Consider the following 17021-nt stretch of genomic DNA (forward strand, 5'->3'; position numbering starts at 1 on the left):
GAGCATTCAGTTAAAGACCAGACATAGGGAGAGGTACTGTAGCAGAGCTCGGGCCATCCTGACAGTCCCCTCTAAGGGAGTCACTGGGGGTGAGAAGGATGATGCTGTGGATGCAGCGTTGGGCGGATCGCCTCCAGCAGCGACACATACAGTATATAAATAACATACAGCACACTCCTTTTCCCCCACAGGCCGTACCCTGAAAAGACCCCGGCCGCTCTCTTTGCTGCTGAGTGGGAATGAGGAATGAACCAGACCCAGTGTTGTGGTTGAGCTCAGCATGTGGGTCTGTACACCTTCCCCCTGATTTATACTTAGTTGCACACAGAGAATAGATTTCAGATTTACAAGCTGTAGATCTGCTGCAAGATATGAGCTTATAGATCTGCTAGTTTCGGTGCACAACTCCAGTGCACAGCAAGTATAAATCACCTTTACCGCACTCCACAGAAATGCCAGCATAGTACACTGTAAAATCAGTGTTAACATAACCATTTAAGCCCAATTTTCAAACAATTGTAAAGATTCACACTGCAAGACTTTAGCACTGAATATCCAGTCGGCTACATTTGTTGGCGCTCAGCGACAAAGCCACAGGTTGAACGCAAATCGGAGTTCGTTCCCCTGTGTGTGAATGGTTCAAAGACCACGAAACCAGCGTGATTCCAGTGCTCGGGGATGCTTCGCCTTTGATATCTGGACATGTCGGCGACATGAAATCATACACTTTGAAATGTGTCGTGACCAGCACCGAGAGCAGAGATGTACTACAGCCAATGAGAGCACAGGACAGGTGGACATGGGTGTCTGTCTGATAGGTGTCATAAACACTGGTAGCAATGTTGATATTGCAGTGTTAAATACAGTTACGCTGGATCAGGGAACATATACGTTCCGACTTCTGAAGTCATGCAGTGTGTAGGGAGCATTACGATTCCATTTGTTTACATTTTTAGGAATAGAAATCCATGCAACAAACACATGAGGCATCACTTAATAAACGTATTGTCATTGTCGAAAGATAGACATGGCAAGCAGGTAGGAGCTCACCTTTACACACTTTTTTGGGTTTGCTTTCATCGCTTGTCAGTCATCCGTGTCCCTCTCCATTGCCCCTGTGGCAGTGCACTATGAGACATAATTGTGTGCTGAGACACCTCAGTTAACAAAACGGGGGTAAAGTTCCTACCTACCACTGTGGAGACATGGGGTTAGAATCCTCCATGGTACATGTGGCGTGGTCGAGCGCTCCAACAACCACAATCGGGTGTGTTTGCGGGAGGTAAGCCAGACGGGGAGGCTGTTCTTTGTCACTGCACAAGCCATCCCTACAGGTTGGTTAAGTACGCCTGTTAACAGGGGTGTTGAACTACTGTATGAGGAATAGGGTGTTCCTCCGCATGTGCCATGTCCTCCCAGCAAGGCTCCTCTCTGGTAGGTGAAAAGAAGAGGCTAGTGATTTCATGTGTATTGGAGGAGGCATGTGGTTTCAATACCATCCCTACGGCCAACTAGTCTGAAGACAAACCAGAAGGGGTCAGCAGTGACAAGATTACACAAGTGTGTAGAGAATTCAGGAATTGGCATAAACTACTACATTGGGAGAAAATGCAAAGCAAAATGACAAAAAACTTAAGTGTGTACAGTACATCTCTCTGTCTACAATGATTATGTCTCTTTTTTCCCCTCTCCCTCTATCTCTGTCTCTCTCTCCCTCTGTCTCTCTGTCATCAGCCCGCTCGCCAGTGTTCAGTGCCATGTTTGAGCATGAGATGGAGGAGAGTAAGAAGGTGAGTGGAGTGTTGACACCGTTTTGATCTTCCCTTCTCTCCTGTTTTCCTTTTTAGTGGCGAGAATTCCACAATACTTTGCCATCCTTGCTCTGTGTTGCATCACACTGTGCTGGGCTCACCTTTCGCAACACTGAAGCCTGATTTATACTTCACTGTGCGGCACGGCGGTGTCACACGACAAATTGCGACACCGTCATACAATGAAGAAAAAATCGGGCTTAAGCACGTGTCTGCTTCAAATGCACTGCTGTAGGCAAATGGGGGGGAGGGCTTTTGGAAGCACAGTGGTTTTTACAGCAATATGTGACTGGTGTTAATTAGAGAGAGATCTTTATACGTTGTGTTTGCCTGCTTGCTTGTTGTCTGTGCAGGCTCGTGTATATGCACGTGCTTGAGTATTTCAAATGTGCACCGTTGTTCTACATGTCCTCTGTCCTCGAGTTTTTGTTTTTGTGTGTGTGTGTGTGTGTGTGTGTGTGTGTGTGTGTGTGCTCATACGCGTGCGCGGCATGAGTGAGAGAACCTCCGTGCCACAGAGGGTCTCGTTCATCTGATAGGCGCTGGCGAGATTGAACCTTGGTGATTTAGAGGCCGTGTCAGCGGAATATTGATGTCTTCGCTGCTCGAATGGGGAAATTATAAAGCACAGAGCCAGGAAATGCATCTTAATTGCTGTTTAAGTGGGCGTCTTCATCAGAGAGAGGGAGAGATGGTGGGCCGTGTCCCCATACGATACAGGGGAAACAGATAGATGGCTTAACACTCCTCTGCAGCACTCTATAGAGGAGAGACAAATGAGCTCATAAAGGAACACTCTAACAGAGAACTGCTTTGTGAATAGAGGCGTGCGATACACTGTAACTAAAAGCAGTCACATATCTATTTAAGAGACAGCACTGAACCCTTATTTTCCTTGGAGGACTTGGGTAAAGAAAAATACCCTACTGGGTTCACTCAGATTTCTATTTCCTTTTGCTGCCGTTTTGCATTATTTTCTGCTTTGCATTATCTTCCGTTTTGCATTATCTTTGTATTTGTTTCAAACACATGTGCTGCCCGGCTAACAGGAACCAACCAGAGGAAAAATTTGTCAAGCATACACCTTCTGTCCGCACCCTCCCCTCCCCCACAATACCCTTCACTTTACTGGCTTGTCTATTCAAATGCCATAGGCCACGGAGCAGCTGCCTTCCAACCATCCTGACAAGGATGCACAGGCCAGAACGAGGAATGTTATTTCTCAAGATGTGTTTGTGTATGTGTGTGGAGGATCTGTTTCATGATTACTGGAGTGTGCTATTTGCTTTGAAGATTGAAAGCAGTGGAGGAGTGTGTGTGTGTGTGTGTGTGTGTGTGTGTGTGTGTGTGTGTGTGTGTGTGTGTGTGTGTGTGTGTGTGTGCGTGTGCGTGTGCGTGCGTGTGCGTGCGTGTGTTCTCATAACAGAGGCTCCAAAAAGAACAGAGGTTCCAAACTTTGCCTCCATTATTTCCGTCTTTGTGTGCGTGTGTGAGTTTGTGTGTGCTTAAGTTGTTGTCGAGTGGTCAGAGGAGACATAAAATGCACTAAGCTGTCACTACACCCAGTCTGACCCTGCTAAAATGTACTTGGTCGCTGTGGCAACGGTAAAGCAGTGTTGTAATTGGTTTAGCGCTATGTTCTGCCCCTGAAAGCGGAGGGAAAGGTTCAGGTTACCGCTACCATGCCGACAAGCGATAAAGCGTGCTTGGCTGGCCGCAGGCCAGTCATTCAAGGAGCGAATGCTGAGGATTAATTTCCAGGAATCAGCTGGAGAGATTTTTTTTTATACATAAACCTCACAGTACTTTTCAATTTTGCCAAAATGTGTTTAGACTTGGCTGAAGTATTTTCTTTCCTGTCCCCTATTGAAACATTGCCATATGTATGAGTCCCCATGTCTGCACTAAACGAGGTGATTGAGTCCTAAAGAAAAAATAATTGTTTTGTGTTGGTTGTGCAGGATTTTCAAAGTATCTATATGTTTTATTCTGCCCTCCTTTATTGTTCTTCTTCTTAAACCTGGCGTGCATTATCCTCACCCACCCTCTCCTCCTCGTTCAGAACCGCGTGGAGATAAATGATGTGGAGCCAGATGTCTTCAAAGAGATGATGTGCTTCATCTACACAGGCAAGGCCCCCAACCTGGACAAGATGGCAGACGACCTGCTGGCTGCTGCTGACAAGGTATAGACTAGTGTGTGTGTGTGTGTGTGTGTGTGTGTGTGTGTGCTTCTGTGCATGCATTATTACATTAATGTACTCACAGGGATAAATGCATGCATAATGTACCAAAAAATTAAACCCGCTGAAGGAAGTACCAGGTGTTGCCACCTCCACCTCCACACCACATAAACACACATGCACACGCACACACACACACACACACACACACACCACCGACACCACCGACATGCACACAAACACATTCACATGAATGAACACACGGCTACTAGAGCAGACATGGACCATAAAACCATGTGTTCATTTAACTCTGGGAGTGGATGTTTTACACTCTCAAAGTTAAATGAATGCTGAGGAGTGTGTAGAAATACACATAAAGAAGTGCACAGTGAATTCCTCAGCATTCAGTTTCTCTGCCAGGAGGCGGAGATTATGTTTCTGTCCGTTTGTCCGTCTCTGTGTGTGCCTAATCTCTGACATTGCTGGACCAATCGGAGTGAAACTTTGCACACACACTCCCAGTAGGCTAAGGAAGAACTTCCACCGTAAATGTTTCAAATCGCCCTCATGGTGGCGCTATTAGCCTGGTTCCAGACGAATCTGCCATTGCAAAAATAAATAGCCCTTGGCAGATTAGGTCTAGCCTCTCTCAATAGAGATTGGATTTCCCTCAGAAGTTGTGAGGGACCAATCAGGGCCCAGTATGCAAATGTGGGGCTGGTTTATCACCCGAGGCATTTTTTTTTATTTATTTGCCCCTCGGAAATGCAGGTTCCACACAGAGATTCCAGACTAATATCTACGCAGTGATATTAGTCTGGCCATGCCAGGCTATGGCAGGCTATAACAGGCCGCACCACATTTTGGCCTGTAACTTTGAACTGTAGGTCAATACAATCAGAAAAGATGTCCCCTGGATTCCTTGGATCGCAACTCCCCATATAGACCCTGCCCATTTCTGCCTCTCATGATTTACCGCCATTTTGCGGAATTCATGAACGCTCTGTACGATCTGCCCCAAATGTCAATCACTCATTGAGAAGCCCTTCAAACATCGCAGAGTGATTTCACTTAAACCCATAGGGGGCGCCAAAGATGCTACAAATGTCACAGTTTGTTGCCGAAACACCTAATTAGGCACAAATGGTCTCCTGATTCATGAAACAAATGCCTTCACAAATGTGTGGGCGTGGCCTATTTCTCATTAAAAAACATATATCAAAATAAATAAACATATTGTTGAAAAAAAAAAAAAAACATATATCATGAATGGAACGTCTAATCATACCCAAATCGGAATCACGTAGTGAGGGGCCTACTGGATATACTGTAGAGCGCACCTGTAAAGCCGCTTTCACTTCTGCCCATAGGGGGCGCCACACACCCGTGCAGTTGCACCGTCTGTTGTACAACCTGTATTTCCCCCGCAGCTTATTCCTGTCCTGAAGGCTGCACCGCACGACTGGCACAGCCCTGAGGAGGCAACCTGGCCTGTCAGAGATTAACACATTGGCTGCCATCTTTTTTTTTTTTTTTCCTACAGTAGACTGCCAGACTTTTTCAATGAGAAAAAAAAAGTACTTAGGAGCCGAGATACAGAATTTTTAAGTTTTAAGTTACAAGGAAGTGTCTGGGAGTCAAAATCTTCGGAAAATCATATCTCCTTGGTCTTTGAGTCAACAAAAAAAAAAAAAACTTTTTTTTGGATTTTTTTTTTTTTGGAAAGAACGCAGATCTGCGTTCTTGGCAGCGTGCGGGCTTTTGCGCAAATGAACGCAGATCTGCGTCCATGGCAGCCAATGTGTTAAGAGAATCGCACTTTTCTAGTTTAACTCTGTGAGTGTTCATATGTAACCAATTGGACCCATAAGGGTCCATTGGTTATGGATAAATAAACACTGAGGATTTTACTGTGTAGCTCACAGCATTGGGGTGTTTGAGGATCGGCCTTTGACCCCGACTGTTCCAAGGATTTCTGTCCATTGTGGCAGACATCCGTGTCCACATCTCACCTCTTTTCACTGCACCCACTCTGGTTCCCTCACACTGGGTTTCTTCTCCTCCGTTACGCTCGGTCCCCGTAAATGTACCCAATTAACGGCGTCCGCCGGAGAGCCGGGCAAATATAAAAGCTTGAGGGCCGGGGGCCTCATCAAGGTCACGTTAATCCTTTTCTTCATACCATCTCTCTGGCTGCGCAATAATCAGAGGCACTCTACCATTTGGTCTCAGCTAGAAACACTCTCATGCATGCCTCAGTCCCATTATTTCTATATGTACTGTGTGTGTGTGTGTGTGTGTGTGTGTGTGTGTGTGTGTGTGTGTGTGTGTGTGTGTGTGTGTGTGTGTTTCTGTGTGCGCCTTCCCCCAACCCCTCCACCCACCCACCAGAGAACCCTCTGGGGAACCAGTTTTCAGTGTTTAGAGTCGTCGCCGCGATCTCTGTGACTGTCTTCACCCCCCTAGCCTCGTCTTCCTTCCGTTGACACTACAGTGGAATAATTTGCTGTTTCCAAATCATTACACGGTGCTGCGATCGGGGATGATGGCGGTACAGAATGGCTAATTTAGTTTACCTCCTGTATTTCCTTTCTCATTTCTCCTCTGTTATTTCTCTCTCTCTCTCTCTCTCTCTCTCTCTCTCTCTCTCTCTCTCTCTCTCTCTCTCTCTCTCTCTCTCTCTCTCTCTCTCTCTCTCTCTCTCTCTCTCTCTCTCTCTCTCTCTTGCTGTCAGTATGCCCTAGAGAGGTTGAAGGTGATGTGTGAGGATGCATTGTGTAGCAGTCTGTCTGTGGAGAACGCCGCAGACATTCTCATCCTGGCTGACCTGCACAGTGCCGAGCAGCTGAAGACGCAAGCCGTGGACTTCATCAACTAGTGAGTTGTAGCATCTGACCGCACTCATCCATCTTCTGAAGCACTTCCACACATATGCAAATATGATCCTTTTTTTTTATCCCGTAACTCAAAGTGTGTACACACACACACACACACACACACACACACACACACACACACACACACACACACACACACACGCACACACACACACACACTTTATTTTTCAAATGAAGTCATTAATTTTCTGTGGGAGCAATCTTTGCCTCCCATGGAAATTTAATTTAATTCCCACATCAGCCCATTTTGCTGCCATATCACATTGGGCCATTTAGCAATGAACCTCTTCTGCTGATGTTAATCATGTTATGAGCTTGCGCATAGTTTGGGTAAGATGGAGCCTATTAACGGCACCGACTGCTATTTATGTTTAGGGCGAAATGATTGATCTTGTGTTCCTGCGCCCAGTTAACACTAAGCTTTCCTCCTAGCCCTGACCATCCATATACAGTACTTCCAATGCGCTGTTTCTCTCGCTCTGTCTCCCTGTGCTTATGTGCCTCCGTCGCAGTCTGTCTTGGCTCACACCGGGGCCCGCATCCTCTCTCCACGCCGTCTCTCTCAACCTCATCTCGCCATCTCCCTCCCGCCCTCTTTCACCCTCTCCCTCCCTCTCTCCACTGCCACTACCACTACCTACCCCTTCTCCCCGTCTATCTAACCTCTCATTCTCCTCTCCCAGAACCTCATGTGTGCCTAAGGTGTTCCGTAATGCAGATTCCTAGCCCTAATCCCTGTCATTAATTGTGGTTATGGGCCTTATGACAGTTTAATTTGTGACAGTGGCGGTATTGTTGCTGCTGTTGTTACGGAGGGGAAAATTGGCCACGGGGGACTCCGGCTAGCAAAGCGCTATCAACCCTCCTCCCTCGGACATCGACGGCAACAAGAGCAACAAAACAAAAATCAATATGGAGGACGAATATAGAAAACAAACGACACAGAGGAACCAATAACACTCCTCCCTCACTGCCTGCTGCCCTCCCTACCTCCTTCCTTCCTTTCCTCCTCTCCAGACCGGACTTCACCAGCAGCTTTACCGTCAAGACCAATAGTAGCGACGTCTCCCTCTCTCCCACATATTCCTCCTCCTCTCCTCTCCCTCGCCTCCATCCCTCCTTCCTGTTCCTCTCTCCAGACTATAATCATGCTTCATCTTACATCCTGTATGCTCTCCCTGCGCTCTATTGTTGTTCTGCTGTCTACTTCAGCCCTCTTCTCGTCCATTTTTTTGGGGCAACCTGCCCTGCTTTGTCTCCTTCAGAGGGGATGGGGGAAGGCAGGCTGCTTTCCAGCTGTGACTGATCTCTCTGTGCCCTTTGCTTGGCTTGCTAGCTCAGGCTTGGCTCAAGAGCCATTACAGGGATCAGGGGTTCAGGTCTTCAGCTGGGAGTAGTAGGGTCAGAGGCCGGGTGTGCACATGTCGTAATTACGCACGCACGCACGCACGCACGCACGCACGCACGCACGCACGCACGCACGCACGCACGCACGCACGCACGCACGCACACACGCACACACGCACACACGCACGCACACTGTTTTGTTCATTAACACACAATCAAATGCAGCAAATGTCATTAAAGGCCACACAGCAGGGTGCAGGCCAGCACCCTCGGGGTGTGATGAAGACCTACAGGGCTTCCTTATGTGAATTCACATCTGCTGTTTTGTTTTTTCCTTTTTTCGTCTATTTATAACTTTTAGCTTTTATTCTTCTTTGTCTTTCTCCTCCGCTTTGGAGTTCTCCTCATTCCCATCTACAATAATCTTTTTCCCGCTCTCTGTCTCTTCTCTTTTACTCTCTCTCTCTTCTCTCTCTCTCTCTCTCTCTCTCTCTCTCTCTCTCTCTCTCTCTCTCTCTCTCTCTCTCTCTCTCTCTCTCTCTCTCTCTCTCTCTCTCTCTCTCTAAGCCATGCGGCTGATGTGATGGAGACATCAGGCTGGAAGTCCATGGTCGCAACCCACCCCCACCTGGTGGCGGAGGCCTACCGTTCTCTGGCCTCGACCCAGTGCCCCTTCATGGGCCCCCCGAGAAAACGCCTCAAACAGTCATAGGGCTGTGTGAAGAGGCACCCTACGTACGCTACGTAACCCTACGTAACCCTGCTGTTCCTCCCACCACACCCAGTGATGCCCAAGATGTCAGGACTCAGCCCTTCGGTTCAGAGGCTGCAGCTTTGGCTAACGTTAGCTCAACGAGTTGCACAGAGCAGTATGTTACAATGCTGGGAGAGAGAGAGACCCTTTACATCTATCTTTCTCTCATCTCTCTCCTGTGGCAGTGGGGGGGGGGGGGGGGGTCGATATGTGTGGAGGATTTGACAGGCTCTCCCTCTTGCCAAATATCCAGGTCCATAGGACCATACGCTCCAGATTCTGTTTCCTACATCTACGTTACTGGAAAAAAACATGACCTTATTCAAGTGTTGTCGGCCTTCATCTGTATAAACTACTGGCTGGAAAGTCTGAGGTCAATTATTGATTCATTGTAGATACATTTTCTGAAGTATATTTTGTTTTGTCAAGAAATCCTTTTATTTTTACCAAGTATTGTTTGTTGAAGCCCAAACCTAAGAAAAACAAAGAAAAAGAGCCAGTCAGCCAAAAAGTGATAGACTGCTGCTCTTTTTCACGGTTCACATCAACTGTTTGTTCAAAAGTGTTGTTTTTATATTGCACAAATAATCAAGTGTCCTCTTGCACAGCAAAAAAAAAAGAAAGAACGGAAAAAATATTTTGGCTTGAATGAAATGACAGCAATGAACACGTTTTAATGTTCAGACTGTTTAGCATATTTCTTTAAAAAAGAAAAAAATTAAAGGTATAACGAAGGAATCTACCTGAGAAAAAAATCTACTGTTTTTATCAACCTATCGACTACATTCCTCATGACTGTAAAATTGTGAACCTGGATTGGGTCTCTGAACTCATGAAATACAGCTATTTTACATTTCTGGCTTGTCTGTGTCTTCCTTTTTTACAACCATAGACCATACCCGGTGAAGGGCGCAGACGAAAGTAGTTGCAAAGTTGGGGTTAATGCAGGTCCTGTCGCGCGGTTTCTCCCCCGCGCGCGTCCCGTCGTGGCGCCCACCCCCCCTCCCCCCGTCGCTCCCGTCGCTCCCGTCGCTCCCGTCGCGCCACCCCCCGGCCCGCGGTCACCCCTCCCCACGGGCGGATATATATATATATATATCAGCACTTTGTTCGCTGAAGCTGCGTGTGAGGTCGTCATTGTAGAGGGATGTGTCGTAGGTGGTTCTCGTCGTGTGTGTGTGTGTGTGTGTGTGTGTGTGTGTGATGTTGCTGGCTGTTGTTGGCTTTCAGGGGGTGGAGTCCTGGTAGTGATAGGAATGATTGGAATGTGATGTGTTGCCATGTCTGCCTATTGTAAGCGCTTTAGGGGCAATGTTGGTGTTATAGGGTTCGTTTGGTTTGGCCTCGTTTTCATAGACCTTGCTGCTTGTTTATCTCGCGAAACCTGGCAACGACGCATGCGCAGTTTGATCAAGAGTCCACCCAAGACACCACCACCGTGAGGTTACTAGAATTATAGTAGGATGACAACTTTTACTGATTTCTTATCATTTTCACCACCATTTCAATCTATTTACTCATTAATAAACCATTAAGACCTGAGGCCGATTCTACAAATGCCTTCTAAATCAGTAGCTCTCACACTTTCAAGATAAAAAAAAAAAAAGGAGCAGATGTACAAGCTCGCCGTGCTGTGCTGTGAGCTTGTATATCTGCTATTTTTTAATAGCCAATGCTAAAATCTAAAATGACACGGATGCTTTCTGTTTTTTTTTTGTTTTTTTTTGCAAATCCCTTTCAAGTTGTAGTTAGATCTTCGATCCGTGACTAACACATTTCAGTCTGATCCTCTCATGATCAGTGCATTCCCTCAGTGCATACAGTATGCTACTCCCTGTACCTTGATTACCAAAGGTTTCTATGTACATAGTAAGGGTGTAACATGTGGCCATGTTTGACTAGATCTTACTGGGCTTCCTTGGAGAACAGTTTGTAAATATTTACAACCTGTTGTCCAGTAAGCTGGACCTTACTCTCACACCAGATTTTAATAGGCATTTCGCTGTGTTGACCAAGGCTGAGGCCCAATAGGATTTACCTAAGCTCATCCCTGAGCCCAGTAAATCACCACACATCAAATAGGCTGCCAAGCCACTGATGCCACCGACACGCTGACATTGTCCAGCTGCAACTATATAATTGTAAAGGTGGGATGGCAGGCTGACCATTATTTGTGTGCTGTAGCTTCCAGGCAAATGGATACTTACAGTACTGTATCAGCAATGAATCTCCTACACGCCATTAACTGTGCTGGCCTTGCTGGTGAAGATTTCTTCAGGTAGGTGCTAGCTATGTTAATGTTGTGAAACTAAGGAGCCTGCAAATATGCCTTCCAGTCAGTACTACTGTGGCCAAGAATTTCCTTGCAAAGGTCAGTGTGTGTGTGTGTGTGTGTGTGTGTGTGTGTGTGTGTGTGTGTGCGCATTAGAGTAAAAGAGTGTGTGCACACGGCGGTCATACAGTGCGGTGGGACTTGTCAGGAATGTCAACATAGTCCTTTGTCTTGGCTGTCCCTGAGATGGGGAAAGATTTTGTTGACTTACGTCTGGTCTGCTGCTGTGACCTTCACCACGTACGCTGGAGTCTGAAGCTTCGGGATGTGAATTTTCTAGCTTTGACAAAGTCCACCTGTGTGCGCTAACCTTATGCGTCTTTGTAAAGGCCTCTGCGTGTGTGTGTGTGTGTGTTTGGTTGTGTGTGTGTGCGCGTGCATGTACGTGCGTAATATAGAACTGGCCTCAGATGAGACAGTCAGGGCCAGATAGATGGAGCGATACATGAGGAGAGGCGTACCCTGCCTTCACGCATGCTGTATGAGCTCGTCTCTCCCTCCCTCCCTCACTCCCCCTATCTCCTCCTTCCTCTGCCTCCCCATCACTCACTCCCCTCATTTTATGAGAGAGGGAGTGCAATGCGCAGCAGGTCAATGCTGTAAAGCGCGGTGACAAGCTCTGTGCCTGTGTCAGCCCGCCACAGCTAAAGAGCAGGAAGAGCCGGATCGAGATGAATGCCTACTGCCATGTACTGCCGTGCACCTGCCCCGCAGGAAGACGAAGAGTGAGAGACAGACGGGAGGCGACAGGGAGGGAAGGAAAGGGGAAGGGCAACATGGCTGTGAGAAGGGCAAGCACGTTCTTCGATTCCCCAGGAATTTTAAGTCCAGGGCTTAAAATTTCGACAGCAGCTGCTCTTAGAATGCTAAAGACACTAATAATGTTATTAAAGTTTTACTGACATTTTGTGTCTTGACAGACGCTCATATGAATCGCATGTCTTAACAAGAGAAATAGCGAGTGCTTAATGAGAGCAGCTACAGTGTGACCTTTGTCAGCAGATGGCGGGCTCCATTTCTCACTGTATGCAAGTAATATACTCCCAAGGTGTCGTCTTTGACAAGTGAGGAGGGCTCAGGCCTTGAGGCAGAGAGACATGAAAGGATGAAATGACAGTGATAATGGATGGACGGAGGAATGAAGAGTGATCAGGTGTCATACAGATGGCCCACGGCCAGACTGATGGCGAATTAACTGAATGGATAGCAAGACAGACCAGCCATCGATTCAATTGAGAGATTTGTCTCGTTTCTGTTTGATTTGTGTTGTTTCTCAGAACTCTCCGAATTTTTTACTACAGCTGTAAAGAGTGAGGTTTGCCCCTGTACCTGCCCGAATGTTTGTTGTAAAATGCCGAGCGAGTTATATACGATTCCATTCTTCCATTCTGAATGTGATTGCTTCCAGCATTAGGAGCTGGGCCCTGGCACACATGTTTGCGGTGAGATCTGTAATGAACCGTCTACTAATAACAACGGATGTAAAAATTAGAGGGAAGGAATTAGGCGAGGGAGTTCGGTCACACGCACCCCATACCACGCACGCAATTACACACGAATATATGAACTGCTAATTGCTTTGTGTGCTCCAATCCGTCCTTGTGTATGAGCCGATGCAATATTGAGGTGCTGTGGGTGTTTGCCTGGCTCATAACCGGAGACCAATGTGGCGTAGACAAGCTCATATATTAAGATAACCCCGAAACGGAATGGAATTGTATTTCCCCTGCGGTTCAAACGACTTCTGTGGTTGTAAACTGATAGTGGATGAGATTTTGCTTTAATGAAGCAAGACTTATTGTGCGCAATGCAACCGAGAGGAAGGTGTGCGTATACGCTCCTTCATTATTTGTGAGTGTGCGTCTTGCGCGCGTGTCCATTCTTTTCTTTAACAAGGTGTGTTGTTATCTACAAATGTGTGTGTTTGGCCACGCTCTCACTGCAGAGGTATTGTATCACTATTACTCCTGCTAGCTCAGACTGTGTGTCTGAGGGCCGTGATTTATTTTGTCTGAAATAATCAAGTGAAAGGTTTTTATTTCATACTTGTCCCTGGCGTAATCTTTCTCAAGGTTGTGTGTGCTTGTTTGTGTGTGTGTGTGTGTGTGTCTGGGTACACGCTGTGAGAGTGTCATATTCATCTGTTTATTAGAATGTCCCCTAGTGACCTGGCTGTAATGAGACCTGTGGAGCTTAGAAATGATGGAGTCGAACTCATCAGGATGAGAGAGAGAGAGAGAGAGAGAGAGAGAGAGAGAGAGAGAGAGAGAGAGAGAGAGAGAGAGAGAGAGAGAGAGAGAGAGAGAGAGAGAGAGAGAGAGAGAGAGAGAGAGAGAGAGAGAGAGAGAGAGAGAGAGAGAGAGAGAGAGAGAGAGAGAGAGAGAGAGAGAGAGAGAGAGAGAGAGAGAGAGAGAGAGAGAGACATCGTATAGGAGTGGAGGAGTGGTAGAAAGATGTAGGGAAATTGGATCGTAGCGAGCACAGAGAGGGAGGCAAAAAACGTGGCAGGCACAGCTTGTGGAGGTGTGAGCAAAAGAGGGAAGATGGCAGATGTGCTAAAAGAAGTCCTGTACAAGAGAGAAGGGAAGGCTGTAGAGGTGGAGAAAACTGGATAAAAGAACAGGAGGACAGCAGACGATGGCGTCAGGGAAGAGTTTGAGGACAGGAAGCTGCGGCGCCGGTCGAAGTTAACAAGAAAACTTCAGCTGTACAATAAATGAAGGAAGAAATGTTCTTTGGCTTTTAACACTACATGTAATAGCCTTATGAGTATACACTGTAAAAAAAAAGGGTGTCAACTCTGACACCTACAAATGTAACCAATTGTACCCTTACAGGTCCATTTGGCCACATTTGTACACTCAGAGATACAGCTGAATAAATGAACACTGAGGATTTTACTGTCATCGTTGTAGTGTACGTGCTTAGGAATGATTTAAGTTAAAAACAAATTGGTTTGGAGTTTGCTGTGGAAATACAGTATGGCTGTCATTCCAATGACTGAATTAAAACATGTGTTAATGGCATACCAAGATTTGTTGGATATCACTGAAAATGTGTTTATGTGCTTTTTGGAAAAGGAGATACTTACAGTAGCTTTCTTTGATATTCTTTATAGGTACCCTTAACGTCATATTAGATATTATAGGTAATGCATATACAATTGGACTTTTTTTAATCTTTCCATTTCCTCCTCATGGGAAAGTCTATAGCATGCATGAGAGATCATAAATCTAGAAGCTTCAGAACTATATTTCTCATCTAATGCAAAGACTTCATCTTATTGCAATTTAATGAAACTCCAAACAACAACAAAAAAGGCTGAGGCAGTGCCTGTCCAGCTGGGGGTGTTGAACGGAGAGGAATAGTGTGTTCCTCCACATCCTCACTGGCAGGTGAGCTAGTAGAGACCAACTGCAGTAACACCAAAGAATAGGGATGGACAGATGTGAAGTGATGGAAGGAGAAAAGAGAGGCAGAAAGAAGGAGGTGGGCGGGGGAGGGGAGGGGGGGGGGGGCGTGGTGGGGGCGGGACGTGCGGCGGAGGGCTTTCTGGTGAGTGTCTGGTCCATTTGTTACCTGCGCCTGGGTAAATGAAAGCCAGCCTTCGCTCAGCCTCGTTAAGCATGATGCACTGCCTCCACCATTGGCACTGTGCTGATTAAAATTCACCCTCTGGAGCCGCTGGGAGTGGCTGGCTTGGCTGAGTCGAGCAGAGCCGAGCTGAGCGTGCACTCTTGCAATCCCAAAGCAAATGGGCTGAAAGGTCACGGCTCGACGACCCCACAGCCATGCGTTATTTATTTTGCCTTTTACCTAGCCAGAAAGGGAGGGGGCGGGGAGATATTCATTCGCGGCCATAGACATCAGTATTGTCACTGACATACACACACACACACACACACACACACACTCCTTCGTAGCACACTATGCAGTGCTGTCTCACACACCCTCTGCATCAAGTCTTGACAAAGGTTTCTCTTACCTTTTAACTCTGCTTTGAGCAAATGAAGACCTCATGAAGTTGTCAACACACAGTCCCACAAACACGCCCACTCTCCCCACCTCTCTCTCTGCCTCTCTCTCTCCACACCCCATGCCCCAGATCCTTTGCTCTTAGCCTTCTGTATTTACTAATCAGTGTCTGAATGACTTTGTATTCACGGCTTTGGCCTGTGCTATGTGACTTCTTTACTACTTATGTGTGTGTGTCTCCAGTTTACAGAGAGCAGAGAAGAAGGGGTTGAGGGAGAAACAGAAGTGTTCTTTAACTGTTTTAAATCAAACTCTGCTGGGTTAAAACATCATCATGACATAAGGAGAAGTGTTGGTGCAATAGAGACAAAAAGGGCATACAATGTGGAACTCTTTCCATTAGGGGTGTTGGAAAAAATGGATTCATGTAAGAATCGCTATTGTTATCATCAATAATCCAAAAATCGATTAAAAAAAATTATATATATATATATATATATATTTTTTTTTTTAATATATATATTTTATATATGTTTTTTCTGGTTAAAGTTATAGGAGTTTTTACTCTATGGTGTTTGTGATATGAAATGTAAGCTTACCATAATCACAGTAAACATTATCAATGTCTTTTGACATATTCAAGGGCTTTTTTTAAAACTAACTCCAGTCACTTTCAGTTCAACACAGCTGAGGTGTGTGTGTCACTGTCCAGCTGATATCAAATAGAACTACACCTAATCTAAGATTCCACCAAGAATTTTTACACAACCCTCTCTGGTATTATATATTTTTTTTGTTTGAGCTGTCGGAAATACCTAAGCTACACTTGGTTGTTAAAGTCCAGATGAAAACAATATTATGACTGAAATAATTTGGATTAAACTGATTGGGAATAATTTTTAATGAGAATCGATTTTTAATCGAATCGTGACCCTAAGAATCGGAATTGAATTGTGAGATAGCAGAGGATTCACAGCCCTACTTTCCATGTCAATCTTTTCTCTTTATCACTGTATTTCAACAGGTGTGTGTGTGTGTGTGTGTGTGTGTGTGTGTGTGTGTGTGTGTGTGTGTGTGTGTGTGTGTGTGTGTGTGTGTGTGTGTGTGTGTGTGTGTGTGCGCTCACTGTACTTCCAATAAATCCCATGTTTGATCCCTGGAGTTGTGGCAGCTGGAACTTTGCTCAACACTGGCTTCCTTTCTTATGATATAGTCTCTATCCGATCTCTGCTACACCCCCTTCTCCACACCTCCCTCGTTCCGTCCCTCATTTTCGTTTCAAATCTCGTTCTTCTGTGCTTCATCTTTCTCTCCGCTCTAGCTGTACTCTTCTCTTAATCTCTTCTCAGTCTGTATTGTTGTTATAACACTGTCGTGTCTGCACTGTACCAAACCTCTCATCCCACCACCAGCCGCCCCCTACTCCTCTCTGTGGTCACACACCCTCCCCCTGTCTGTGCCCTTCCCTCTTTATTCCCTCTCTCCCGCTGACTACCTATATCATTCCTTTTTCTCTTCTCTCTCTCTGTCTCTCTGACATCGTACTGTATTTCACTCTTTGTGTATGATTCTCTCCCTGCCTCTGTCTGTCTGTCTGTCTGTCTGTCTGTGTGTCTCTCTCTCTCTGGTCTGTGGTGCAGGTCCAGAGAGGTGTAATTGGGCTTCGCTCCGTTAGAGAGCTTCTGGGAGAAGAGCTTTAATCTTTAGTCTCGCTCAAAATGCA

At 46.1% G+C, this 17021-nt stretch overlaps 1 protein-coding gene across 2 annotated transcripts in view; it reads left to right on the forward strand.

The window, feature by feature from the left end:
• spop (speckle type BTB/POZ protein) overlaps nucleotides 1–9794 on the forward strand; it is a 99293-nt gene extending 89499 nt beyond the window's left edge. For both annotated transcript variants that reach the window (XM_084070966.1, XM_084070967.1), the window contains 4 exons: nucleotides 1735–1790; nucleotides 3874–3996; nucleotides 6728–6870; nucleotides 8805–9794. In XM_084070966.1, the coding sequence (XP_083927092.1) occupies nucleotides 1735–1790; nucleotides 3874–3996; nucleotides 6728–6870; nucleotides 8805–8949 (467 nt within the window). In that variant the 3' untranslated portion in view covers nucleotides 8950–9794. The remainder of the gene's footprint in view (nucleotides 1–1734; nucleotides 1791–3873; nucleotides 3997–6727; nucleotides 6871–8804) is intronic.
• Nucleotides 9795–17021: the final 7227 nt, after the last annotated feature.

Source organism: Gymnoscopelus microlampas (genome assembly GCF_963454915.1).
Source record: "Gymnoscopelus microlampas genome assembly, chromosome: 11".
Classification (NCBI taxonomy): Eukaryota; Metazoa; Chordata; class Actinopteri; order Myctophiformes; family Myctophidae; genus Gymnoscopelus; species Gymnoscopelus microlampas.